Raw genomic sequence first — 26,666 nt, forward strand, 5'->3', positions numbered from 1 at the left:
GCTCACGTCTCTTTCTGTCTCAAGGCCTTCAAAGAGGAGCTGGAGTGTCTGATCCAGGAGCAGCAGCGGAAAGGGAACAACCCGACCGGACTGCTGGCCCTCCGGCAGATCGCCGACTTCATCATGGCCAGCTCGGTGGCCGGCTTCAACACTTCCCCTCTCAGTAAGTGCTTGTTGTGCCCTGGCCCGTCACCCACGGTAACCAGACACAAGACTTCATGAGAGCAAGCTGTCACTGCCCACAGAGCAACCACTTTGGATCGGCCTCCAAGATAAGAGAGAAGCAGATAAAAAGCAAAACGTCACGCCATCAGTATCGGGAGAAAACGGATCCATCTCCAAAATGCTTTAATGCTCTTAGATGTCCCAACTCCAGACACCGGAAGAGCCGGGAATACTTCACCGCGTTTTGATCCTCCTCCGAGTTTCGTCCAAGAGTCCATATGCGAAGTCTGCTTCCAATCAGAGCGCAGGAATGCTCAGCTAATGCCGCATTAGACGTCGAAGGCAATGTAGCAGTTCGTTTCAGACCCTCCTTAACAGATACTCAGGCTGACGGCCGAGGAGGGATCGGGGTTGAATAACATCGCAGGGTAATTTAGGGTTCCAGCGAGGAGCCAGATGGATCAGAAGATAAAAATCCAGATGTGTTTAGAAGGGTTTGTTCCTGAGTGAAGTTCATTTTTCTTTCTAAAACCTCCTGATCCGTACAAACAACATTTATAACCTGCCTTTTCTGGGCTTCTTTTTTATTTTTCCTCCCTCTCTGACTCAACTGTGCTCATTTAGGTCTGGGGATGGTGACTCCCATCAATGACTTGTTCGGGGTGGAGTTCGCCTCCATGGTGAAAGGCGAGAAGCAGACGCGCTGTAAACTGGCCAGCCTCTACAGACTGGTGGACCTGTTCAGCTGGGCCCACTTTGCCAACTCCTACATCACAGTAAGACCAGCTCAAAACAGAAGAAGGGGGGGAAAAAAAAACCCCACAGCGCTTAACGTGTGCTGTGTAGACGAGAAAAAAGCCTCAACATAAATGAATCTCTAATTGGAGTAGCAGAATCTCTCAGTGGAAGTAAACAGCTTTTATTTGAGTATGTTTAATCAGTGGGGGAAGAAATACATGTTAAAAATGTTAGGGTTTTTTGTTTTGTTTTGGGGTTTTTTACAAAACTGACTTGTGAATTTAATTGCACTTCTTATTTAATAGAAACGCTGCAGATGTGACATTATGTTTATTTGACATTAGCGAAGTAACAAAGTTTTGCGCATATTTGTAGTGGAAACGCAGCTATTATCACATTAACACTGTAGTCCAGGGAAAAACGTACAGTATAAATAAAAATAAAAAATGCCCCATTTATGTAGTAAGATTTGTTGAGAAGCCATTAATGGTGGCCACCAGCAATTATTTCTAACATGAGATCTTTCCCCCAATTGAATTATTGTTCTGAATTGTTTTTATTTCACATTTTTAACATAAAGATTATGGTAATGCATTAAAATATTTAGTTATTTTCAGGGTTTTTACTCATTTTTACCAAGGTCTGAATGAGTGACTGATATGCCCACAGAGCAAATGAACTCATTGATTTAATGCTTACAAATATACCACCACATATAGCTAGAAATATGAACTCATGGCTATTTCTTAAATCTGTAAATTATGCTAAAACCCCAGTATTTTTATTTCTGGTGTTTAATTGGAAGAAAAATCTGTGAACTGCATGTTTCTCGGAAATATCTGAACAAAAAAACATGGGCGCTCTTAGTTATTCATTTCAGAGCAGCTTATCCAAAGTAACACAAAAAAAGGAAATTAGTAGGTAGTTAGTAGGTCACATGTATTGTTCTTTCTTTAGGTTGACATTTTTAAAAAAAACCTAACATTTGACCTCCTCGTTTCCCCTTTTAGGGCCGAGTGAGTAAAGAACAGGACCACATACTCATCATCCCCAGAGGTCTGTCATTCGCTGAAGCATCTGCATCAAACCTGGTAAGAAACGTTCAGGCTGCTGCAGCGCGATCTGCTCTCTAGTTGTTACTGCTGCTCTCCTGCTGATGACTTGAGAAATGTGAGAAATGTCAGGTACACCTGATATGAATCTTTTATTTACAGAAAGTTTCCACTGGGTTTATCTGTATTTGTCATGTTCGGAGTCACTGGCTCCACTCATGTTGACACAAGATGTTCCCGCAACCTTAAAACGTCTTACATTCATGTATTTTAAACGAAGGCCTTGAAAAGTCTTAAATTCACAAAATATTGAAGTTGGCTAATCACAGGTCCTAAATTTTGTCATGGCAGGACTATTTAATCTTGTATATTCTATGTAGTTTATTTTTCTTGCGGGACTTTTCTGTCAGGCAAAAGCTTGAGTCACACGCAAACATCTGTGCTGCGTTCTGACTTGAGGCGGTTTAGGCCAACACCAACCAGCTGCTAACAAACCCTTGCTAGCTAGCGTTTTGGCGTCTATCATTGGTAAGTGTAAATTATCTCCAGTTGGCTGGACAGCGTTTGTCTTTGCCACAACCTCACTTCTGTTGCCAACAATGGCAACATTCATTCTGTGCTATAAAGTGTGGACTACTGTATAAAATATGCAATTTTTCTTTTGTACATTTATGTCTTGGTTTAAATTCCATTCATACGGGTCTTGAGAAAATTCTTAAAACGTCTTAAATTTGAGTTGGTGGAACCTTCTGAAACCCTGTGACACTTGAAAATGTAGCTTGTTTTTTTGTCTGTCATCAGATACAACAAACAGGAAGAAGATAGTTTACCTCTGGTTTCGGCTCACAGAATGCTCGGTGTCTGTTTTATCTCAAACGTCAGAGTAAACAGTCAGGTGTTTATTTGTTGGCTTCTGCTGCTGTTATTCTGGATTTCTTGGACTTTTAAGCTTCATTTATTGATTCAGTCTTGCCTTTGAGCTTCTTCAAATGATCCAGTCTTAGAAAAAGAAGGGCTATTCTCGTCTTGGTAACAAAACGAGAATAAAGATCAGGGCCCTCACCCTTGATCTTTACTTCCTCCATCTGACCTGCAGAACGGGTTGGAACAGTGATTGTGATCTGTGTTGGCGTTTCTTCTGGACAGTCAAACTTTGTAGTGACTGGAAAAAGTTGAGCTCCAGTGTGTCTCTTTCCTGTTTTTCTAGATGATGTGCAAAGTTTTTACTCAGCAAATTGTGTTGAATTTGATATATAGAGAAACATTTGTATGTCTAGTCCAGGGGTGGGCAATCCTGGTCCTGGAGGGCCGGTGTCCTGTAACTCTTAGACGTCTCCCTGATCCAACACACTTGAATCCAACAGCTGAATCACCTCCTAAGTGCAGTCAGGTTCTCCAGAGTCCTGCTAATGACCTCATTATTTGACTCAGGTGTGTTAAAGTAGAGAAACATCTAAAAGTTGCAGGACACCGGCCCTCGAGGCCTGGAGTTGCCCACCCCTGGTCTAGTCGGTCTACTCTGTTCCATTGCCATAATGTTGTCCTTTCTTTCTTATAATTCCTATATTAATTTCTTCCATATCTCCTTCTTCCCTTCCTTTAATTTTTCTTATTACTCTTTCTATTACTTCCTTTATTTCAGTGTTTCCTTGGTTCTCTTCCTTCCATGATGTGTCGTCACTTCCTTCATACTGTCCCTCCTTCACTCCTTGCTTCCTTTCTTATTTCTTCCTTCCTTGCTTTCATCAGGCCTGTCCACTGTAGCTATATATGACAAGAACATAAAGAATAAATAATTATGGAAAGTTGAAACTTTAGCTGCCCAGTCTATTGAATTGCAACATCAGTGTGTTGAGTACTGCAACTGCAAAATGCGGCTTGGTTGCAATAATGGTGACTTCCTGCTGTATATTCAGGAATTTATACCTCTGCATATCGAGGATACCTTTGAGTCAATGTTAAACTAGCCGAGTAGCCAATGTTCACAGAGAATGGTGAGAACATTGTGTCACCACCATAAAAAACAGAAGAAGAAGAAGAGAGTTAATCGTAATCAATACAGTCCTCTCAATATTTTTAGGAATATTATTTAAATATTTTTCTGATAGGAACGATGACTATTTAGAAAATATTGAAAGTCTGATCGTCGTTCTTAGGATTGTGCATAAAAGTGAGGGAAAGCTATCAAAGTGCAGCTCTGGTCACATGCGTCATTCTCTGCATGTTTTGTTTCTGTCTTTATTTGCTTCTCTAATCTCTTCCCTCCTTCCTTTCCTTCTCCTCTTTCAGCCTGTGTTGATGCTTTGAGGTCTCTAGTTACATGGTTGACTTGGAGAAGCATGGAGATTGATTAGGAGGAAGTCATCCGGAATAAAGACTCCGGAGGTTGCATCGGGGTCAGATGAGTGTAGAGAGAATAACAGAGGGAGAGAGAGAAACAAACGGAGAGAGAAGGCTGCAGGGTGGTGAACTTTGGTCAGTTTCTGTCCGATCTCAGTAAAGGTTTCAAATATACAAAATATAATTGTTCTTTTTAATGGAATTTAGTCAATTGCTCTGACTTGGCTGCCGTAGTTTACTTTGATTTTGCAGCAGAATTTTCTTTCATGTTTCCCAAGTAGAAAATAGGGACTGATTACCGAGCCAGAACGAGACGTTGGGATTTCAAAACCGCTGAAATTTCCGACGTGACCAAAGTTTCCTCCACCTGTACAGGACGTGTAACAAACTCTTGGTCAGCTGCCTGATAAGATGACCTCAATACTTTTAACTTTGCTTACAAAAAAGGCGATTTGGCTCTTTATTTTTTTTCTTTCCCAGGCTGGGAGATTTAACAAAGCATCCTTTTGGGTAATTCTGGTGCATTAGCAGCAATGCTAATAATGTGCAAAGTCCTTGACAAATAAATATTTTTTATTCAATGTTTTACTGCTAGAGTTGGCAAACTATTTTTGGTTTATTACTTTTTTAATTATTATTATTATTAGTCAAAATTAGACATTTTCCCCCAAATTGCCGTTGGATGTCATTTGGATTTTACGGTGACGTCCCATTTGGATGCCACCGTAAAAAGACTGTAGTTCAGTCTTCAGTGCAACTCCAAGGAAAAATAAACAAAATGACAATACATACATGTTATAACATTATGTAATTATTTGGTATTTTCAGCACTAATTACATATTTTTTTATATAAATAATAGCAATTAAGTGAAGTTTATTTGCCTATTACTTTTAATCAGCAAGACAATTCAAAGTTCTTTATGCCTTAAAACATAATATAGTACTCAATTATGAAACAGCAGTAAGCATTATGTTTTGTCAAATAAGAATCAAATTCAATGATCAATGTTTCACCTTCTAGGAATCAAAGTGGGGTTTTAGCCTTGATTTAAAAGGAACTCGGTGTTTCAGCAGTTTTGCAGTTTTCTGGCAGTTTGTTCCAGATTAGTGGTGCACAGAAGCTGAAAGCTGCTTCTTCATGTCTGGTTCTGGTTCTGTAGAGCAGCACCAGAACCAGAAGACCTGAGAGGTCTGGAAGGTTGATGCAGCAGATCTTTAATTCAATCACGTTAAACATTTTCCTGTTATGTGAAAATAGTGAAAGCACAATAACTGCGGCATTACTCAGTGTTATTATGATAATCATATTCCTGCTGATCCATTCTCTAACTCAAAGCTCTACCATTTGTCTTTGTCTACATGTTTTAAAGAATTTTTTAACCAAGCTACTGATGTTTTATCCACCTCTCTGTACTGAGCTGCATCACCTTTATTTTTGTTTTTGAAGTTTAGATGTGCAGCTCGTTTTTTGACTGACAGGACACAATTTAAAAGGCGTGACAGATGGAGCAAAGCGATATGTTGGACATGTGATGTAACCAAATCAATGCTCAACAGCCTGCCAGCCGTCTGTGTCTGTGCAGAGATGAATATAATGTTATTTATGCTCGACTGGTACCATTCGCCTTCATCTGGGGGGGTGACGGATCAATAAAACGTCATCTGGTGAAACGCCCACATAGAAGCGGAAAGGTCGAGCTTCGACTTGGGCGTATATGTCTGGTCAACCCAACAATTTGGACAGCAAAACCAATTGACTGCGTAGATTTTTACTGCTATTTAGGTACAGGTTATATATGAATTTCTTTACCCAAATAGCGGCAGGGAGAAAATTGAAGTTGAAAAAGAAAAATGAAGGTTTTAAGGTCCAAAATGTTCTTACACCAAAAAAACAACCGTGAAGAAAGTGATGAGTAAACGGCGTATTTTAAGTCCGGGATTTGCTGTGCCTCGGCTCTTTGTATTATTAGTCGCTGGTCTGATAAACCTGGTGTTCGATATTTATTCTCCTGTTTTTCTGAATCCCTCTGATTAAGTCTTAGAGAAGGGATAGCCTCAAAACATGAGGATGCAATGGAAGCAGCAATGTCTGATTCAAGGTCTGCGACGTTTAACACATTAATTACGATGTAAAAGCATTAAGCACATATAAACCATTTTTAAAAAACGTACTAAAGTTATGGACTAGTGCTGTAACATTGTCACTTTAAGGATGTGACGGTAGAAATTCACACGGATCTAAAAAAAACGTGTGTGATGAATACAGTTTGATGTTCATTAAAAGTCATTTTTAGCTCGGTTTACCGTTTTTATCAGGCTTGTAACTAAATGTAGGAAAAAAAGTCAAATTTCTGAGGTTGATGACTCTAGCTTATCTTCAGACGGCAATTTATTGCACAAAATTTTGAAGAAAACTATTTTTCCTTCATTTCACAATAATGTTCAACTTTGTGTTTGTCTGTCATGTAAAAGTGCAAACAAGGGGTTTGGTTATGTTGTAACCAAAACTTCATGTGGTCTGGAAGCGTAGCCATTCGAAAAGCGTAACTTTTTTTCCCCTCCTCTTGATAAACTAAACCCTGTGTGAAAATATTCTCATCTCATCACCTCTGCTGTGGTTTTCCTCATTTCGTCAAAGCTCTCAGACTGGTTTTGCTTTTGTGCCTCGTCGTTTGGCTTTGTGGTCCAGCTGTGAAACCATCAGCACTCTTCTTTAAATTGATTTGACAAAAACCTCACTGACAGTTTAGAAAATATTGGATTAATACTGGATTCTGACATTTCCCCCCAGGTCTTCTAGCTCCCTTTCCCTTTAAGGTTCCTCTGTCAGGTAATGCAATTACTACTAATTGACCCGTAATGAAGTTGTCCATGCAAAGGACATCATGTCCATTCCCTGAATATATTAGTGTTCCCGCTGGTGTTCCAGTTTCTTTCCTCTAAAGGAGCAGATAATGTAATTTTTTGTTATAATATTGACTTATGTCAGGGAGTTGGTCTAATGCCTTTGTTAAAGGGAGAGTATCCGGTTTTGTATCCGTCGCTGCGTGGGCATATTTCATTTCACTTTACTGGGTCTGCTTTTATTCCTTTAGCCTCTCTGCTTTCCTCTCAGGAGAGCTGTCGAGATGTTTATGCGCTCCACTTTTCCTTAAACCAGCTCAGTGAAAAGTTTGCAGTGAAAATATCTGGAAATAGACTGACTTACCAGAATTACTACCAGAAATGTCCTGATCTGTGTGTCCATAACGCTGATCTGGGACGGGTGTCTGTGCTGAGCAATAAGATAAGATAATTTATTAGTCTCCGATAGGAGAAATGTTTCTAGGAAGCAGGGGCAAGGCTGCAGTACAACAATAAAAACAATTCTTCAAAAAAGACAATAACCATAGATATGTAAATGTAACATCAATACAAAAAGTATTGATGCTAATATAATGTTAGGCTAGGTTAAAGAAAGCTACCACAAAACATTTCCTCTGTGACAGATAACACTTCAGCTGGCCCTTACGCTCACTTTGTTGAGCTGTTTTCAGATCGCCTATCTGGTTTAGTGTTAAACAGTGGTATGGTTATTACAGTGAGAGATTTTAACATTCATGTTGACACTGAAAGCGACAGCGTAAAGGTGGACTTTAGCTACCTTTCCCAGACCTACTCACTTTTGTTTTCATGCCTTCGTCCTTGTTCTGCTGTGGCATAGAGTCTGGACAAATAAAAGTCCATCCTGTCTGACTTGATCATCCTTTGAGTTTAATGGAGTTTGCCAAACCTGAGAGAAAATTTCATTACTGAAGCTCTTCAGCAATCAGCTGCTACTGTCCATGACTTGTTAGTTTTCTTAAGCGCAGAAGCTTTTCTTGGATCAGTGCTCTGTATTCTCAATCACCAGTTGCTCATAAAAGACAGGGGGCCCGGTAAAGCTGCAGGTTTCTTCCTGATAAAGGGGAGTTTTTCCTCTCCACTGTTGCTACACGCATGCTCAGTACACGAGACTGCAGCAAACACAGCAACACAGCGCGAGCGTCAGTGTCTCAACGCAATCTGCTGGGTTTCATTACCCTGAAACTTCTTTTTCGCTAGTTTGAATGATAAACTGAACTTGACTGCATTGTTTGATGTCTAGGATCAGTTGATATACATGTATGTCTGAATGGACTAAATTGGTGTTTTTGTAAAGTCTGGTTTATTTGTATAGCGCATTTCTGCAGCAAGGAAGGCAGTTCAAGGCGATGTACATTTGAAAAACATAATACAATTTTTTTTAAAAAGACATTACATTACTGTGGCAGAACAAAGAGAAGTAATGACAAAGTGTATTTAAATGACATGTTGTGGATTGCTGCTACATAAATAAACTGAATTGAATTAAAAACATGCCTGGACCTGATCTGGACATACAGCCAAAACAAATGAGCTGACCGTCCGTCTGTCCTCGTCCTCTCAGGTGAAGGTGAACATCATCGGGGACGTGATCGAGCAGGGCTCCACCACCCTGCGGATCGACTCGGCCGGGTTCAGCCCACACGCCGCCATCTACTCCATGCGTCCGGACATCCGCTGCATCATACACGTTCACACTCCCGCCACTGCGGCTGTAAGCTCACCCCACACTTGTTCTTGTTGCAAGCGCTCGTTTTGACGAGATGGCGTGAGGAATAATCTGTCTTTTCCTCTCTTTTATTCCCATTTAGGTGTCATCAATGAAGTGCGGCCTCCTGCCAATCTCCCAGGAAGCGTTGATCTTGGGAGATGTCGCCTACTACAACTATCAGGGCAGCTTGGACGACCAGGAGGAGCGCAGGGAGCTGCAGAAAGCCCTGGGCCCGACAGCGAAGGTTGGCTTCCCCTCGGTCTTTTTATATAATCTTTAACCAAACATTATCTGCCGGACTTTTAAAAATATCTAAGCCAGAGGAAGTTCTATATCTGGAAGTTCAAGTTAAGAAAATAAAGACGTAATTATCAGGGCGGTGTGCGTTTTGAAATAGGAAGCAGCGGCGCATCCTGTGGGAGTTTCCTCCGTGTTTGGGTTAATTTATCATTTTTGTGTTTCTGACCTGAAGCACGCTAGACAAACAAACCTCCCCTTTTGACCTGCAGTTTTTGTGTGTGTGTGTGTTTTGTGTGCAGGTTTTGGTGTTGAGAAATCACGGCGTGGTCGCTCTCGGGGAAACCGTCGAAGAGGCTTTTCACTACATCTACAACGCCCAGTATGCCTGCGAAATCCAGGTACTGCCGCACATCCCCGGCTCCCCTCGTCGTTCAGCCGACCGGCTGATTTCCCAACACATCTAATCTCCCACCAGCTGCTTTCATGTTGCTCCACTCAGACCGTTTTAAAAACAATCCGCACACTTTTAATCTCTCGCCATGTGGACAGTGTTGGCAAAACACAGTGTTATAATTGGAATATTAGGAGTTCTGTGAAGAGGGGAACAGTATAATTAGTTTTTTCCCCACATTTTGTCATGTTGAAACCACAAGCTTTACTGAGCCATTTCTGTACATGGTCCAGACAAATGAATGTCATTTTGAGCTACAAAAGTCGCACAACTTATTGAATAAAACCAACTTGGTTTTTGATAACTGTCCACTCGTTTTTTGTTGTTGTTTTTAAGAAACCCCTATTAGCTATTTTTGAGTTTTTAAATAAATAAAAATATTTAATTTTTGCCAAAAGAATATAGACACATTTTATTTCCTTAATTTTTTTTTTTTTTTTTTGCTAGTGCCAAGAATCTAAAATTGCCTCTTGGGACTTTTAGTGTCATTGTGGAAATTCAGTGCAATTATTTCTTGAAACAACAACAAAAAAAAACTAAAACTTGAATTAACGTTTTTGTTTGTGTTTAAAAACATTAGCTCTTTACCATTTTAGTTGAAGTTATTTGTTGTATGTGATAGACCAACACAAGGTAATACACAATTTTAAAACAAAAGAAAAACTATGCAAGGTCGTCAATAAAATGCATTCAGGTTTGTCGTAATGTCACAAAATGTGAAAATTTTCAAAGTTTCTGAACGTTATGTAATTATAAGCTACTGTAGCGGTTTTATTTATCCTAATGAAGGATGGGAAATCCTACATAGATGATAACTGGGCATGAATTACTAACTCAAATAAAATTTCATCCTCAAATTACGTAAGTCCAGATGGTCTTTGCTCATGTGTTTTGTGAGCGCTTGTAAACACGGCGGATTTGAGCCGACAGCTCGCCCCTCCTCCTCTCTGTCTCCTGTAATACAGCACACCAAATCTCCCAAATGACTGTCACCCTGTCAACCAAAAGAAAAACATTAATCCATCTTGCAAAGCCCGGCTTAAATTCTACAAATAAATCCCCCCGGGGCGTGTTTGCTGTGCGTCCCTCTCCGCGTGTTCTGGGCTGATTTACTCTTAGATTCCCTAGTTTTGTTAAATCACGTAAGTTAAATAAGATGAGTTCCAGTTGAAGTGTTTGATCTGAAATCTTAGATGGCAACAGAAGCTCAAAGTACTTTATTTACTTATTTTTTCAGGTGAATGCTATCTCGTGTGCTGGAGGAGTGGACAACCTCATAGTGCTGGACCCAGAGAAGTACAAATCCCGCGTGTTCGCCGTGGCGGCGGCGGCGGATGTCAACATGGCCGGCCAGTACAAGTGGAAGATCGGAGAGCTGGAGTTTGAGTCTCTGATGAGGATGCTGGATAATCTGGTGAGTTTATCAACTCGTTTGACATAGGGCAGATTAAAACTCTGCGTCGTCCTCTGCATTTGTTGGCACTTTCTAGTAAAGGTGGTTGAAGCTTACCCATTGAGCGGCAGCGTCTCTCTGTCAAGAACAGTGGGAAGAATTGTACACCAATCGCAGTTTTATGGCCCATGACTGATCATTTAAAAAGCCTGAGCTGTTGACTCCAATTTTAGTCGATACTGATTGTTTTCTGTCTCAAAAGTTGCTAAATACAGCAACAAAGTTGCTAGTCAGTCATCAGAGCAAACAGGGACAGTGGCTGATTCCCAGACCTTTAGCAAAGTCAGTCAGATCGGTTTCTCATGAATGTGTCGGCTGATCGCCGCTAGCCCAAATTTAAGGAAATTTGGTCTGATTTACCACTGCACCCCCAAACAGAAATACATAAACAACAAAAATAAAAAGATGTGCACAGCGCTCAACCATTGTAAAAATCAAAAAACTGAAAAGACCATCATTCCTAACAGACCCACGTTTTTATTAGTACACATAAAAGCAGCAGCTGCTCAAGATGATTAGAAAATGTTTTGTTTTTTTTGTTTTTTTATCTGACATGTTTATTCAGGCAACTTTCATTTCATAAAATCCAGTGCAATCAGAAGTCGCCTATTTCAGGTTGGCCACACATACTTGACATCCAGGCCTTTAAATGTCTTGTATTCATTTAAAAACATTGGCTTTAAAATGTTCAGCACAGGTCTTAAATTTTGTAATATCATGGCAAGAGTATTAACCTCATCCTCTCATATATGTAATGTTTCTTTGTTTTGTTTTGTTTTGTTGTGGGACTTTTCTGTCAGGCAAAGGTTTGAGTCGATATCTTCATCACATCCTGTGACTTCAGTACTATGAGCTACCTGCTAACATACGCTAGCTAGCTAGCCAGCCTTATTGCAAATTTATCGCCAGATGGCTTGACGACGTTCGTTTTTTCCACTGGCTCGTGTCTGTTACCAACCCATGCTAGGCTAGGTGAATTTTGAGCAAAAAAAACCCCTACTAAGTTTTATCCAGCACACCTCACGCTGATGTTCAGCACCACATCCGTTCCTCTCCTTTATCCCTCTGACTCCTACATTTTGTGTAAGTTGTTGCTCTTAGTTCAGGAGGCCGAGCCAGCGATGAGAACGGGGGGCGACAGAAGAGTTGTTGTTCTCCTTCTAGATCCCTTCAAGCTTCCAGCTGTGAGCGTGTTGAAGCGTCTGCGCGGACAGCAGGATGTTGCCGGAAAAAGTTCCCTGCCAGCTCAGCTGCGGCGATGAAGGCGAGTTGAAAGGTCAGCTTTGACGGCGGGGGTGCAGATGAGAAGAAAAGCTGCGTGTGGAAAGTTGACGGAACAACAGCAGTGACACAACGGAGTGAGAGGAAATGGGAATGTGTGAAGGAAAAATGGAGAAATGAAGGGGGGAGAGGAGAAGGAGGGATGAAGATGCAGATGGGCGTGAGAGGAAATGGCTCGGAGTTTGTCCTCTGTGGTGTTTGAAACCCTGCAGCTACTTTGCTGTTTTGTTTTTGTTTTGTCGTCCGTCTGAGGTTACTTTAATGCAGCAGGAAAAGGCAACCTGTATCCGACTTGTTTTCCCTGTGGGGATGGGTTTGTCCGGGGTGCAGTTAGTTGTTCCCACCACATAGCCTCGTTGAAAGCTGGTCAGAAGGTTTTACCCTTTCATCCTGTCATGGATGAAAGTTCGTGACAGACTAGCATGTAGTCGTCTTTTCTCTTTTCACAAAATCTGGACTTCACATAAACCAGCGGTACCCAAAGTCGGTTCTCAAAGGCCGGCATCCTACATGTTTTAGTTCTCTCCCTGGTAGTACCAACAACCATTTCAGCGTGTCAAAGTTCTTCTAAATCAGGCATGTCCAAAGTCCGGCCCGAGGGCCAATCACGGCCCGCGGTCAGATTTCATACGGCCCGCAGCTTCGGTTTTATAATGTATTATTTATGGCCCGCCTGCACTGTCAAACAGAATAAATAAATCATAAAACTTGAAACTGTAATTCCTCCTTTCACCAAATGGTGGCAGCACCACTTTAATACTATCAGTCTGCCTTCATGCAGCGAACCGCTCTCCACTCATTTCTGCCATGGCCACTGCAAAGAAAACAAGTTTACAGTGAAGGCCGCCGCTTTCAAGAGAGATGGGAATTATAATACTTCTTCACTGAAAATCAAGGCAATTGTGCTTGTCTAATTTGTAATGAGACGGTTGCTTTGTTTAAGGATTTTGACGTAAAGAGACACTACCAGACTAAACATGCTAACACATACAACAAGCTAACAGGAAGTGACCGTGCTGAAAAAGTGAAGCAGCTCCAAGCTGCACTGGCATCACAACAACGATTCTTCACGCGGGCCTGTGAGTCAAAAGAAAATACCACCAAAGCAAGCTACGAAGTTAATGTTAATAGCTAAACATGGCAAACCTTTTACTGGAGGTACATTTATCAAAGACTGTGTTATGAAAATGGTGGAGAACATTTTGTCCTGAGAAGAAGCAAGAATTTGCGAATGTTTGCCTGGCAGTAACAGTGTGGCACTGAGAGTTGAGGACATGAAACTGAGTGTTTTGAACGGTAACGTCTGTCACTATCAGCAGTGAAGAGCCAAAAGAACATTTATGCACCTGGATTTATGGCACTTATTTTTATTAAACTCTTGAGTAAGATTTGGTTATGAACCTGTAGATGTGACAAACTATTACTTTCTGAAAGATATTGTAAATGACAAGCAAAATTCACTTGTTTTAAGATTTAATAATAACAGACAACTTTGCATTACTTATAACTCCTGTTTAAAATGTTCTTGAGGCAAAGATATTTTTAAACTCATGTAAATTTAAGGTATTTCATACAGTTTGTTCAATGTTATCTGACTCTCCAGATATGAAAGAAAGGCAGAATTTGGGTTTTTAGAGTTGTTCTCATTTGCCTGAGTGGCTTATATTTGTTTTTTTGTCATTTGAAAAATAAAGATAATTGTGACAATGAAAATTGTGTATTTGCATGAAACTTTTGTAGTTAAAAAATGTCCAGGGCGTGCCGTGGTGGCGTAGGGCGACCCGTATTTGGAGGCCTTGAGTCCTCGACGCGGCCGTCGCAGGTTCGATTCCTGGACCCGATGACATTTGCCGCATGTCTTCCCCCCTCTCCTTCCCTGTTTCCTGTCAGCCTGCTGTCACATAAGGGACACTAGAGCCCACAAAAGACCCCCTGGAGGGGTAAAAAAAAAAAATCAAAAAATGTCCGAACAAACTATTGGCCCCCGGGCATCTTCACTTGATCAAATCTGGCCCTCTTTGCAAAAAGTTTGGACACCCCTGTTCTAAGGCCTTCTAATGAGCCACCAGTTGATCCTGGTGCGTTAAACCAGAAAGCTGAAATGCTGGGCCCCGAGGACCAACTTTGGGCACCCCTGACATAAAAACTTTTAGCCTTTTCTCCCAGTTGTTACCCACCCAGCAATTTCCTTTTGGAATATGTTGCCTTCTGAAATTACATTGATGGCTCATCGTGTAAATTTAAAAAATATATATATATCTTAAAAAAATTTTAATATTGTCTTGATATGACGTTTATATTTACATTTAAAGTTTGTTATTGCTGTATTCCTCTTCATTTTTAGTTGAGTTCTGATGTGGCTGAAATGGTTTGTGCTGTAAGGTATTCCGTTATCTCCTTATTGAAGCAGTTGATTAGAATTGTGTGCTTTAATTTGATTTTGTTTGCGTTTTAAGGAATACCATGATGTCTTGTTTTGTGATGTTTGAAGAGGATTTTTACGATAATGTTTGGTGTGGACCCCAGGAGGAAGAGTCTCTACTACAGTAGAACCTAGAAATGGAGATCCTTAAATAAACAAAGATCAAACTGCAAATATTTTACTAATGACGTGACGTCCGAAGGTGATCGGTTTCGCTGTGTTTTGTTTTGGGGTATCGGAGAAAAGGGAGTTTGAGACTGTGCTTTCTTTTCAGGGCTACAGAACGGGCTACGCCTACCGACACCCCATCGTTCGGGAGAAGCCGAGGCACAAGAGCGAGGTGGAGATCCCCGCCACCGTCACGGCCTTCACGTTTGAGGAGGACGGCGAGGCCATGCGCCTGCCCTTCAAGTTCCTCCAGCAGCGGCAGCAGAGGGAGAAGACGCGCTGGCTCAACTCCCCCAACAGCTACACCAAGGTCAGCGTGGAGGCCGGAGAGGAGCGCTGCAACAGCCGGACGACCACGGTGAGAACCAAAACGGTCCTCGGCTCGTCCGCCTCAAAAAGTGCGGTGCTAGAGCGCCATCTGGTGGCGGAGCAGTAAACAAACAACCTGATTAAGCTGCAATCTGGTCTACCTTTTTGCAGTGGATGAGGGCGGATGAAACAGGAACTCCGATCCGGATTGAAGACCCAAATCAGTTTGTCCCTCTAAACACAGATCCCAGTGAGGTGCAGCAGAAGAGGAACAAAGTGAGTCCAATTGTTTATGTTGGCTACCTTTTAAAGGCTTCCACAGCAAGCACTTACAATGACAGACGTTAGGAGATAGTTTCTATAAACAAAACAAAAGTGTTTGTTGCGAGTTGCGAGTCCAGAAGGAAAGGAAGGATTGTGTGGCATTTTCACTTCTTTATTTTGAAGCGGTCGATTCAGTGCAAAATACAAAACGGACACCTGACAGGTTTCAAGAAATCACAGCCCTTCTAGAAACAGTAAGTGGGACGTCAAGAAGACGGACGTTTATGCAACGAAGGCTTTCAGAGACGGGCTGAGCGAAGCAGAGTTTACGCGGGTGACAGAGCGGCTGCAGCACACGAAGAGAACGACTCAGTACGGATGAGTAGAATGAACTAACCATGCAGAAATCACATGGTAATTCAGTTCCCGACAACCCTAGCAAGGTTTCCATGGTCTTTGGAAAATAATCCATCTCAAACAATGCATCATGGGTCCTGTATCGTTCTTTACACATATTCATCTTTTGCTTTACGCCCGACATTCTCAGAGCTTTTGTTGCTGAAAAGTTGATCTTATTCTACGGGTTCCTGCACTTTTCCGAGCTCGAGTATCCAGAGCTGCCAGTTATTTCAGGGTTATTCTAACATATAAAACCCTACAGTTCACCATGAAGTTTTGGGGAAATGACTACAATAAGAAGGAAGGACACTTGTTCCATACTTATGTACTAAATCAGATGTGCCATGCTGCCCACTGTGGGTGATGGCAACATAAACTTTGTCGTCCATCTGCTGGACGATGTTTTCCTATTTTGAAGACCAGCTCAGGGAACTGTGTCTGTTTTAACACAATCTAAAGAACTTCAAAAAGTAATGTAGGAATAAATTAGAAAATGCATTAGATCTCCATTGTAGGAGTTGTTTGCGGTGTTGACAGTTGTGGCTCCGATTGTTTCTATAAAAGACACATCATGTTTGGTTGTGTAGCGCATTTCAGCAACAGGGCAGTTCAAAGCACTTTACAGCATAAAAACAAAAACGTCATACAGTCAGCGATTAGGAAACGAGCAATAAGCTTTACATTTAGTCAAAAAGTCAAAAATCATCAAAATCTTGACGATGACAACAAGATTTTGAAGACCCACAATCGAAAATACTTTTTCTATGATGTCTGCTTCAGTGAGTGAAACATCAATCAAACATGTTGATTGATGTTTCACTCACTACTAATCAAAGGCAACTCTGAACAAAGGAACTCAGTGTTTTGGCAGTTCTGCAGTTTTCTGGAAGTTTGCTCCAGATTTGTGGATCATAAACAAATGAAAACTTGTCTTGAATGAATATATATATATATATATATATAATTGTATTTTATTTTTTTCTGAACTTTGCTTCCAAACACAACAGCAGCCTTGAACCCTTCATAATCCTGCTGACCTCTCTGCGGTGTGTTTTCATCTGTTTGGTTCCAGATCAGACAGCAGAACCGGTTAGACGTGATGACGTCAGGTCCGCGCTCTCAGCACCTCGCCGGCATTCCTGTCGATCAGCCACGACAGGTGAGAAATATCTTCTAGTTCGTCACGGCTCCACTAGCAGACTTGTGCGGCTCTGGGCCGAGGCACTTTATGCCTTTTGACATTATTAGAAAAATGCATGTTGTCACAAGAATGCTGTATGTGTTAGAGAGACAGCAGTTCACTGCTCTGCTCTTTCCTTACCGTATTAATTGATGGATGTTTCTTTTTTTATTTTAAATAAATAATCTACTGATAAGAATTTTAAAGTGAGTGAGTTATGTATATATTAACAAAACCAAATCTGATGTTCCAATGTTGGAACGACGATGTTTCCTTTCAGAGCTGTCAGAATGCATTTTACATGTCAACAAAGTAGGACCTTGTTTATTTTTTTGAGATTCGAGGTTAAGCTCATATTATTTGGATTCATTACACAGAGTAATAAATCCAAATCATTTATTTATAGTGATTTTGATTGATGATTTAATGATTACTGATTGCAGCTGATTAAAAACCCCAAAATCAGTTGGAATATGACCAATTTTTAAAAGAAAAAAATACAGAAATGTTGGTCTACTTAAAGGTATTTCCAAATACCGTGGTTTATATGAGTCGATATTTTTATCAGGGCACTTTTTTTTTTCCATGAACTACTGCATCAATGCAGCGTGATACACGGTTCTTCAGATCTTATGAATTTACCCCCAAGCTTTTGAATAGGCTTTGCTTTACAATCCTCCCGAGGCAGCAATTGGAAACTTTCAGACCACACTTTTTCCTTCTACTAAACTTTTCATTCATGTGCTTGGGCACATGACTCTGAAAGTCATCTTTGGCATCAATTAGCTTTTGTGGGTTTCTCTTCTGGTGTTTTTAGATGATGACTGTTCAAATCCTCTGTCTCCTCCATGATTTCAGTGTTTTCACAATGGCCGCCACATAACATTTCTGTATTAAAAATCCCTCATATTATATTCTAATCTACTTAGAATCACAGGGATCAACACTCAAAGCTTCACAAGTCTCCTTGCGAGTCTCTTGCCTATTATCTATTATTCAATTTGTCCACTAGGGGGAGACAAGCATGTATGGAAAGCAGGAACCTCTCTAAAGCTTCACAAACTACAGGAATAACACAAAACACACTTCAGATAGCAATAAAAAAGTCTCATCCCGACACGTCTGTGCTGATTCTTTGTGTTTTTTTCATTGCTGTTTTGTCTCGAAGGATCTGGGGCAGATAAATGTGCCGGTAAATATTCTGAAGCATTGTGCTTGTTCGTTCCCGTTTGCAGTGGGTTTTATTTCACCCTCCACACATTTCATTTGATTTGGTTTTGTTTTGAAACGCCGCATGACGCTGTGCCTGGAGACCAAACTACTCTTAATCAGTTTGCTAAAGTTTTCCATTTATTTGGGACACGTTTCACGTATTGTCATGGGATGTTAATTTATGGTGTCTTATTCGGAGCATGATGAGTGTTCTCGACTTGTATATGCTGTTGAGATCTAAATCTCAACAGGAGTGTTTACTGTAACTTGTCATTTGTGTGTATGGGACTGACTGGAGGATATGTGTTGGATTATTAGACGTAATCTGATTTGTTTTTGTTATAAACAGTGTTTGTTTCGACCTTTTGCTCTCCCTGTCCTCCCCTCTTCTTCCTCTTCCTCCTCTTCCTCAGCCATACGTGCCCACAGAGGAGGAGCAGATGGCTCCTCTTCCTCCCAACCCGTTCAGCGAGCTGTTGGAAAAGGAGCAGCACCACAAAAACGTGGAGAGAAGGCAATTTGGCCTCAGCGGTACGACACACACTCTGTTTGATCAGTGTTTAAACTCTCTCTCTCTCACACACACACACACACAAACTCCTTGTGGTCAGTGGAAATCTGTGATGGTTCATTGTCCAACAAAAATGTTGGCAGCCTTAAAAAATAAAAATAAAAACATGAGCTCAACAACCCAAATGCAACCTTCAAATTAAGAGCATTAAAAGAGAGATGAATTTGAAGAAGAGAAGTTGGCTTCATGGTGTACATGTCCCTTTAATGAACGCTTGGTGCAACAGGGTCCAAATGTTGATTTCAAGATATTTTTTTATGTTTATGGTCAGACCAGAGGTGTATTTCTGCTTCAGAGGCTGAAAACTAAACTGAATGCCGACACTACAAAAATCTGACCAAGTATTTATGTTTATTTTTATTTATTTTTTTGTAGTGTAAATATCTTGGTACACCTTAAATAAGACAAAACTAACTTACAAGCAGCTTTTCAGCAACATATAGGAGCTTGTTTTAAGTAAATAATTAATGAATGAATATTCATGAAAAAGTTCCAGGTCCACTGGCAATTTCAATTATAACATGGAAAAAATGTCTTGGTGAGATTTTGTGTTTTTGCAAGGAACCTTTTCCTTAAAACCTGAAGAATTGTTATTTTACCCGATGCTGCAAAAACAACTAAGAGGTTCTCTCCCACTGCAGCACAGCGCCTTCACACGTCTCTGAAACAAAGTGAGAAAGTCCTGTTGTATTCCTAGTTTGAATTTCTTTAACAGTATTTCTAGATTTTGAAATGAAATGTTCTTGTTTTTCATAAAAACAATCTATTACAAGAAAAAATAATAAATACCATCTGCTAGATGTCGGCATCTTTCAGATGAATGTTTAAAGTTTCAAGTGCATTTCTTTCTGCTCATTTAAAATCCAATTATGTCAACCGCTTGTTGACCGGCAGATCAGAGCAAACCCTCGCAGCCGGTGGTTAAAAACTCTATCCGTCTCCGGTCGGAAGCGCTGCATCTCATTAGCGGCGCCGTCAAACAAGTGGACAGCGTCAAAACTCAGGAGTTCACGGCCGAAGACGTCGCTGCTTCCTTTTGCACTGCTCTGTCTGCACACACTCAGAATCAGTGCTAATCACATTATCTTTCTCTCTCGCTCTGTGTTTAGAAAGACGATCAGAACGTCAATAGTCAGCAGACAGCGGTTAAGGGGTTCACTCGTAGCTCGGCAGAGCTCTGGGCTCGCTGGGCCACGTTTTAGATGCGGCTGTTTAGTGCGTCCGTGTGTACGGGCAAGGGGCATGTGTTCACGCATGTGTGCGGTACACGTCCAAATGTTCTGCACCGTCGTGTGCATATGAAAGCGCCTGCGTGACAGGCCAGCGTGACTAACACAGCAGACTGAACCGACAGCAGGTCTTCACACCCTCCACACAAGCGCAGCCCGTTGCTATGACACTGTTGCCCCCACAGCCCCATGAATCCCCGGTGACCCATCTGGATGCAAGCTGAAGTCCGTCTGGAGAGGCCCGAGACATGCTGCACGCACACACGCACACACACAGGCACACACGCCCACACACTAATGTGCTCATATGCAATTGGTTGCAGGTTGAGTTCGGATCGCCTCCTGTACGTTGTGGATGCTCATCATTTGGAATCCAACAAAACTTGGTATAAAATATAAGTGCAGACTCATGCAGCTATGAAAAGTACTTTTTATGAGTTTAGTATTTATGGATGAGCTTCTCTAGAGCTTGCTGAGACATTAGTCTTTTAATCCTGGAAATGTTCTTCAGGTGATTAAAGGCCGACTTAGTAACTGTCTTCATGTGGCTCTGAAGGTTCAGGTCAGAGTTCATCACTGCACCCAGATTTCAGGCCTGATTGCTGGTTTCTATCTGCAATAACTGAAGCTGGGCGCTGACTCGGTAACTTCGGTTTTATTTCTGTTCAGCCCAAGAAAATGATGGCACATCCACACTTTGATTTGTTCTAAGCGTCTTTTCTGTGCTTGGATGGGTTTCTGATTCACTAAGTGACATTGTAATAAAGAGCTGCATACAATCTGCATAGATGTGGTAGCTGATCTCATTTCTGGTTGTGGCCGGAGCTGGTGGAGCCATGTAAATTTTAAATGGGAGGGGTCCCAGGATTGGACCTTGGGGTACTCCACAAGTGACTTCTGTCCGCAGCAATTACCTATTGATATAAAAAAAGTCCCTAATCCTGTCAAAAATATCCCTTGAAGCTAAGCTGATGCTTCAAATCTCCACATTGCTCATGTAACCGGTTTCCACCTTCATGCCCCACATGGATGAGACAAACATCCTTATAATTAAAATCTCTTGATTAAAAAAAAAAAAGGAAAGAAATTACTAAATCTTCTTTTCACTTCTACAGTAGCTTGATCAGATTGTTTGGGAAGTTGTAGTTTGTGTTTTTTAGGAAGTTATGCTTTATGACGTATTACATGTCACAGGCTCCTTTTAGAGTAGATAATTGTCAAAATGGGTATATAATAAGTCGGAAAATGGTGCAAAAACACTTTAACTTGCCTGCATTTATGGATGAAAACCTAGATTTATCTTTCCACTATAGTCAGCAGGACAGTGAGGGAAGTAGAAAAAAAATCTGCAAGGTTCACTAGCCCAGAAAGTCTGCATAAGAACCATTACACTTACTCTAGTATCTGCTTCAGTTATTTGTAATTCATGCCAGAAAAAAAGCCTTTTCTGTCCTGCCAACACAAATGTAACTTTGAGATCGCCAAACGCTACTGTAGCTCCAACTGGAATCACACACGTCGATCAGTTGAGACTGTGACTGGACTTTTGGACACATTCAGACACGTCTAGCTTGAAATTAAAATAAGAGAAAAGAACCTAATCCTCTGTTGTTCTGTATGGTGGAGAGTATGTCATGCTCTGGGCCGCTTTATCTTTTAAGAGAATTGGGATTCTTGTTGGATCGCTTGTCATCATGAACCACCATAAGCCCCATGTTGAACTCATCACGTCTGCATAGCGACAAGTTTATTTCCAGGCCTTTTTAACGGCTTTACGTGAGGATCAAAGTTGACGCTTAGGTTTTGTAGTGTCGTAAAAGCGTCGCCATGGAGGGAGCGGCAGCTGCCACTTGTGGTCAGCGAGCCGCCACTCAGAGCATCTGCCTCCTCACTGGGATATTGAGTCCTAGCCTGTTGCAAAGCGAGCTCAGCCACCCACTGAAAAAGAGTGATGGCAGAGAGAGAGAGCCCGATGATCAGCAGACAAGGATTTTCTTTTTCAAGTTTTGTGGGAAACCAGCTGTGCATGGCCTGATTCTAACATGTGTCTGTGTGTGTTGTTGTTAATCTCTTCCTCCCCTCCCTCTCAAATCCCTCCGACCTCTCATCCCACTCACTCCCTCTGTCGTCCCTCTGCTTTAACCCACCAACCCACCCCCACTCCGCTCCACTCCAACGCCGTGCTGCAATCCTCTCACCCGTTCCTCGCCAACCAACATCCCTGCAGATGGCGAGCACGAGCTAACCTCCGACGACGGCTCCACGCTCTCTCAGTCTTTGTCTGTCGCCCAGTCGCCGCAAAGCACTCCGGCTAAAGAAGGTATCGCTCACACAGAGGAAGACTGATTGCACTGCTGCCTGTCTCGTGAATCTGATGTTCGTTAACATTTGAGCATGCCAGTGAGATGCTAACTTCAACTAACGGATTTGAATGAGCGAGGCTTTTTCTACTCATTTGTTTTAACTTGATTGTGAATTAATCATTTTCGAACAAGCCAAAGCTTTTAAGATGAAGTTGTTTGATGTTTTGTCCTAGTCAACATATTTTTTTTACTTCCAGATTTAAATACATATACATAAACAAAACATCTAATTCTAAAGTATGTTCTTTCATCAAGTTATAAGTACTTTTAATTCACTTGGGTACAAGATGAAACATTATGAAACTGGGGCTTTTAATTAGAAAATCCATCATGCTGGTAAACGTAACTTGCTAGTTTTCAAAAGCTTTCACTGTGGATATCTGTCATTTAGAAAGTTGGTTATAAAATTATAACTTGTGCACATGGTAGGTAATGTATTATTTTATAAATGAGTCATATCTCATAAGCAAGGTGAATGGTTGGATTGTGAAATATTTTTTAGGTTAAGGTAAAGAGTAGTGATTTATGCCATTTAAAATAAGCTAACTAGAAATCCTGTCTCCCAATCTGATACCACGTAAAGCTTATAGAATATACAGTATATCATTTATGTGCTTAAATACCTGCACAATTAAAGTTTGTGAAGGTAAGTATGCATATTTACTTTCCATGTTGATATGATGCATTGGTAATTTAGCATATAGCATGTTTTTTGGCTAAAGCAGGTTGTCTGTTACAAAAAATGTATGTCCAAACAGGACTGTTTACAGAAATGTTTTCATCCACACAGAAACACCTAGAAAGCTTTTTATTCCCGCTGACCTGTAGGTGGCGCTAAGCAAGCGTCCACACAAGGTTGCCATGAACACAAGAAACAAGAATGGCGAACAACAATGCGCGCATCGTCTTTCGTAGAACCTTAACTCCTGGAGAACCTTTAATGAGGTTCTGCTGAAGCAACGTCACAATAACAAACATGGTAATCTGGCATTATTAGCTGCAGCAGCCAATGCAGTCTTTTCACTGTCAATGAATCAGGATGAACAAGACGCAGACTGTTAGGAGGCTCCCACATCCACCAAATGAGCTGCACAGTCATCCGTACAGTTCGGGAAAATGGGCAGTAAATTTTAATTAGTCAATATAAATGCTAATCTAAGATTAGACAATATGCCGACGACAGGAGTTTGTGTTGATTCAGGAACTCCAATGATAATCAGCAAAATAAATAAATTAACAAATTTTTTCTTTCAGCTTTTTATTGCAGTAGTCTTAGAAAGTGTAGATTCAGAACAAACCATAACCAATAAGGCTTCAGTATAATACCTACTAACTGAATAAAAACATATGGATACACCTGCAACTAAACATACCTCATCATTTGGTCAAACTCTCAACTTGATGCCATCAGCGGTTTGGTTTACGGCCGGGTCGGTTTGGATTGCCTTTATTTTCTAAGTGAGTAAAATCATTATTGGGATGCTGCGTTGTGTATTTGGTGATGTTAGAAAAAATGTCTGATGTTAACATTTGATATCAGACTTGCTTCATCCGAAATATTTCAGTGAAACAAAGTAAAAACAGAAGAAATCCATATGGATCGCTGCATCTTGGTTAGCAGCTTAACAAGCTATATCTGCATCCTTTGAATAATTCACCTTTCAAAAAGAGCAGCTCTATGCAAACAGGTAAATAATTAAAGTTAATATTTCATAGTGTGTTTATTTCAGCTGAAAACGAGCATAAAATGTCCTCAATATAGCAAGTATCTCACCTTAAGGACAAACTCAAGTGGTTTTTTTGTATTCTTTTAAAGCTTCCACAAAATAAAATGCACAAAGTCTACTTAAAGACTAAATGAGGGAAATCATCTTTTTTTTTTTTTTTCTGTCTTCCACTGGTTTAAAATATCACAAGCCCTCCTGGTCGAGTCGAATAAATGCTCCGAGATGACAGGCGACATGATGTTGACCTACAGTATTTTCTCCTTTAACACGTAGCTTCTCACATCTGACACTTGAAACTGGTTAATGCACCTCAAAGAGACACAAAGATCACGCTCGACCCATTAGCTGTCGTAAATAACGGCACCCGGGAATCGAGTTCCTGTCAACTTCCTCCCGGCACAAACACAAGAAACCCCCTCCCAATAGCAATTACCCCTATGACATCGCCCTAGCTCACATATTCTGACATATTCTAATTACGGGGTCAGACGGTTCTTGCGCTGAAACCAGGTCACCGCTCCGTTAAGCCTGCTTGTTCTCAGGTGTAAATACACAGGTAGGTCCGTATGAGCAGCGTTACGTGCGAGTGAGGTTCATGACACTGTTTTGTTAAATTGAAAAGGAGGGCAGACTCTCTGGGCTATGAGGTCGCTGGATTTTGTTAATTGTTTTCACATGCTGTAAATTACAAAATGTGTGGAGCATGATGAGAGGAAAAGGGAAGTTGAGCGCGGTTTGAAGGGGAATTAACGTGTTTGGTAAATCTTGTCGTCTGGGAGGAAAACATCCTCACAATAACATGGTTTGTATGATAAGCTGATGCTCTGTGCAGCCAGTCATGAGCAAATGTTTTAAGACAACTGTTATTTTATAGATTTCAGAGAAAAGCATCAAGTTTATGGAAAGTTTCAATATTTACAGGAATATTAACTCTTCTTGACTGAAATTGAACCTTTCTTACTTTTTTGTTTCACTCACTTTTGAATGCTGACCAAAGGTCCTTAATGGGATGTTGATCCAGTTCACGATCACTGAACAAAATTACCATTGCAGATTGTTTGGTTTATTTGCGGCAATATTGAAAGTAGCTGCATTTCCATTACATACGTGCGCAAATCTTTGTCTATGTTCTGCCAGTGTCCAAAAAAACCCCCACAGTTTTGTAATTACGGTGTTTCTGTTTAAATAAGAAATTAAATTAAAATCACTGATGGATGGACATCAAACTGATGTTGTTATATTGCGCATTCCTAGTATAAATACATTGGTAGAAAATATGGTCTGTTTTAGAGGCTCAAAGAAAAATGAGAAGGTACATAAAGGTGATAGAAAATAGCTCAAGAGGAGTGTGGAAAACGTCTGCGGTCTGAAGCAGGAGGGTGGTTGTCCCGTTAGACCGTCAGTTCCCAAAACCACACAAAAAAAGCTTGTAAAAGCGCACACGGGGTCAATGCGATCCCGACGGACCACGCACAGAGTATCAAGGTCGTTGGATTTGATCGTAAGACTGCTGGAGGGTCAAAAAAAAAAAAGATTGTATGTTTTTCCTAATTAGGTGCTAGCTTCACACTGCCTTCCTCTCCTCCCTCCAGAGAACCACACGGGCCTGATGAACGGCAAGGACAACCACGATGACGAGCTCTCCAAGCGCATCAGTCAGCTGACCACCAGCGTGGAGAGCGTGGAGATCACCGTGCGACCCGGCGAGAAGATCGAGGAGCCGCTGTCCCCCGAGAGCTCCCCCTCCAAGTCGCCCAACACCAAGAAGAAGAAGAAGTTCCGCACGCCGTCGTTCCTGAAGAAAAGCAAAAAGAAAGAGAAGACTGAGGCCTGAGAGAAGCGAGCGGGCGAAGTCGGGAAGAACGCACCTGCGGAAAGAGGGTGTCGAATTCCCCCTTTTTTTTTATATTTGATTTTTTTAACCAGAGGTTTTATGTACAAAAGGCAGAGGAAAGATTTAACAAGAAAAAAAAAAACAGCAGTTTGGGATTTTTATGAAAAAGTCATTTTGCAAAGAAAGAATGTTTGTGAGATTTTGGGGTAGCCGGGTGTGTAGGCCCACCGATTAAAGCTGCAGCAGATGGGAGCGATATATATATCTCGATATATATATACATAGATATATATATATATATATATATATATATATATATATATACATATATATATCTATGTATATATATACATATATATATCTATGTATATATATATCGAGATATATATATACATAGATATATATATATATATATATATATATATATATCTATGTATATATATATACATATATATATCTATGTATATATATATACATATATATATCTATGTATATATATACATATATATATCTATGTATATATATATCGAGATATATATATATACATACATATATATATATATATAAATAAGGGCAGGCGTCTACATACCCGATATCTCATGCAGTACTCCAGCTCGCTCCTTGGAAGTGTCACTTGTAGATCCTGAATAACTGGCTCGCTCCTCTTCCCCTT

At 40.8% G+C, this 26,666-nt stretch overlaps 1 protein-coding gene across 8 annotated transcripts in view; it reads left to right on the forward strand.

Annotated features, from left to right (window-relative positions):
- Positions 1–26,178, forward strand: part of add3a (adducin 3 (gamma) a) — a 115,423-nt gene extending 89,245 nt beyond the window's left edge. For 5 of the 8 annotated variants that reach the window (XM_028018237.1, XM_028018238.1, XM_028018240.1 and 2 more), the window contains 14 exons: positions 25–163; positions 790–941; positions 1,914–1,994; positions 8,744–8,893; positions 8,991–9,134; positions 9,430–9,528; positions 10,819–10,995; positions 15,012–15,263; positions 15,386–15,490; positions 16,950–17,036; positions 18,226–18,249; positions 18,683–18,800; positions 22,297–22,389; positions 25,752–26,178. In XM_028018237.1, the coding sequence (XP_027874038.1) occupies positions 25–163; positions 790–941; positions 1,914–1,994; positions 8,744–8,893; positions 8,991–9,134; positions 9,430–9,528; positions 10,819–10,995; positions 15,012–15,263; positions 15,386–15,490; positions 16,950–17,036; positions 18,226–18,249; positions 18,683–18,800; positions 22,297–22,389; positions 25,752–25,993 (1,863 nt within the window). In that variant the 3' untranslated portion in view covers positions 25,994–26,178. The remainder of the gene's footprint in view (positions 1–24; positions 164–789; positions 942–1,913; positions 1,995–8,743; positions 8,894–8,990; positions 9,135–9,429; positions 9,529–10,818; positions 10,996–15,011; positions 15,264–15,385; positions 15,491–16,949; positions 17,037–18,225; positions 18,250–18,682; positions 18,801–22,296; positions 22,390–25,751) is intronic. The other 3 variants (XM_028018242.1, XM_028018241.1, XM_028018243.1) reach the window with 3 other exon arrangements.
- Positions 26,179–26,666: the final 488 nt, after the last annotated feature.

The sequence above is a fragment of the Xiphophorus couchianus genome, chromosome 5, assembly GCF_001444195.1.
Source record: "Xiphophorus couchianus chromosome 5, X_couchianus-1.0, whole genome shotgun sequence".
In the NCBI taxonomy this organism is placed as follows: domain Eukaryota; kingdom Metazoa; phylum Chordata; class Actinopteri; order Cyprinodontiformes; family Poeciliidae; genus Xiphophorus; species Xiphophorus couchianus.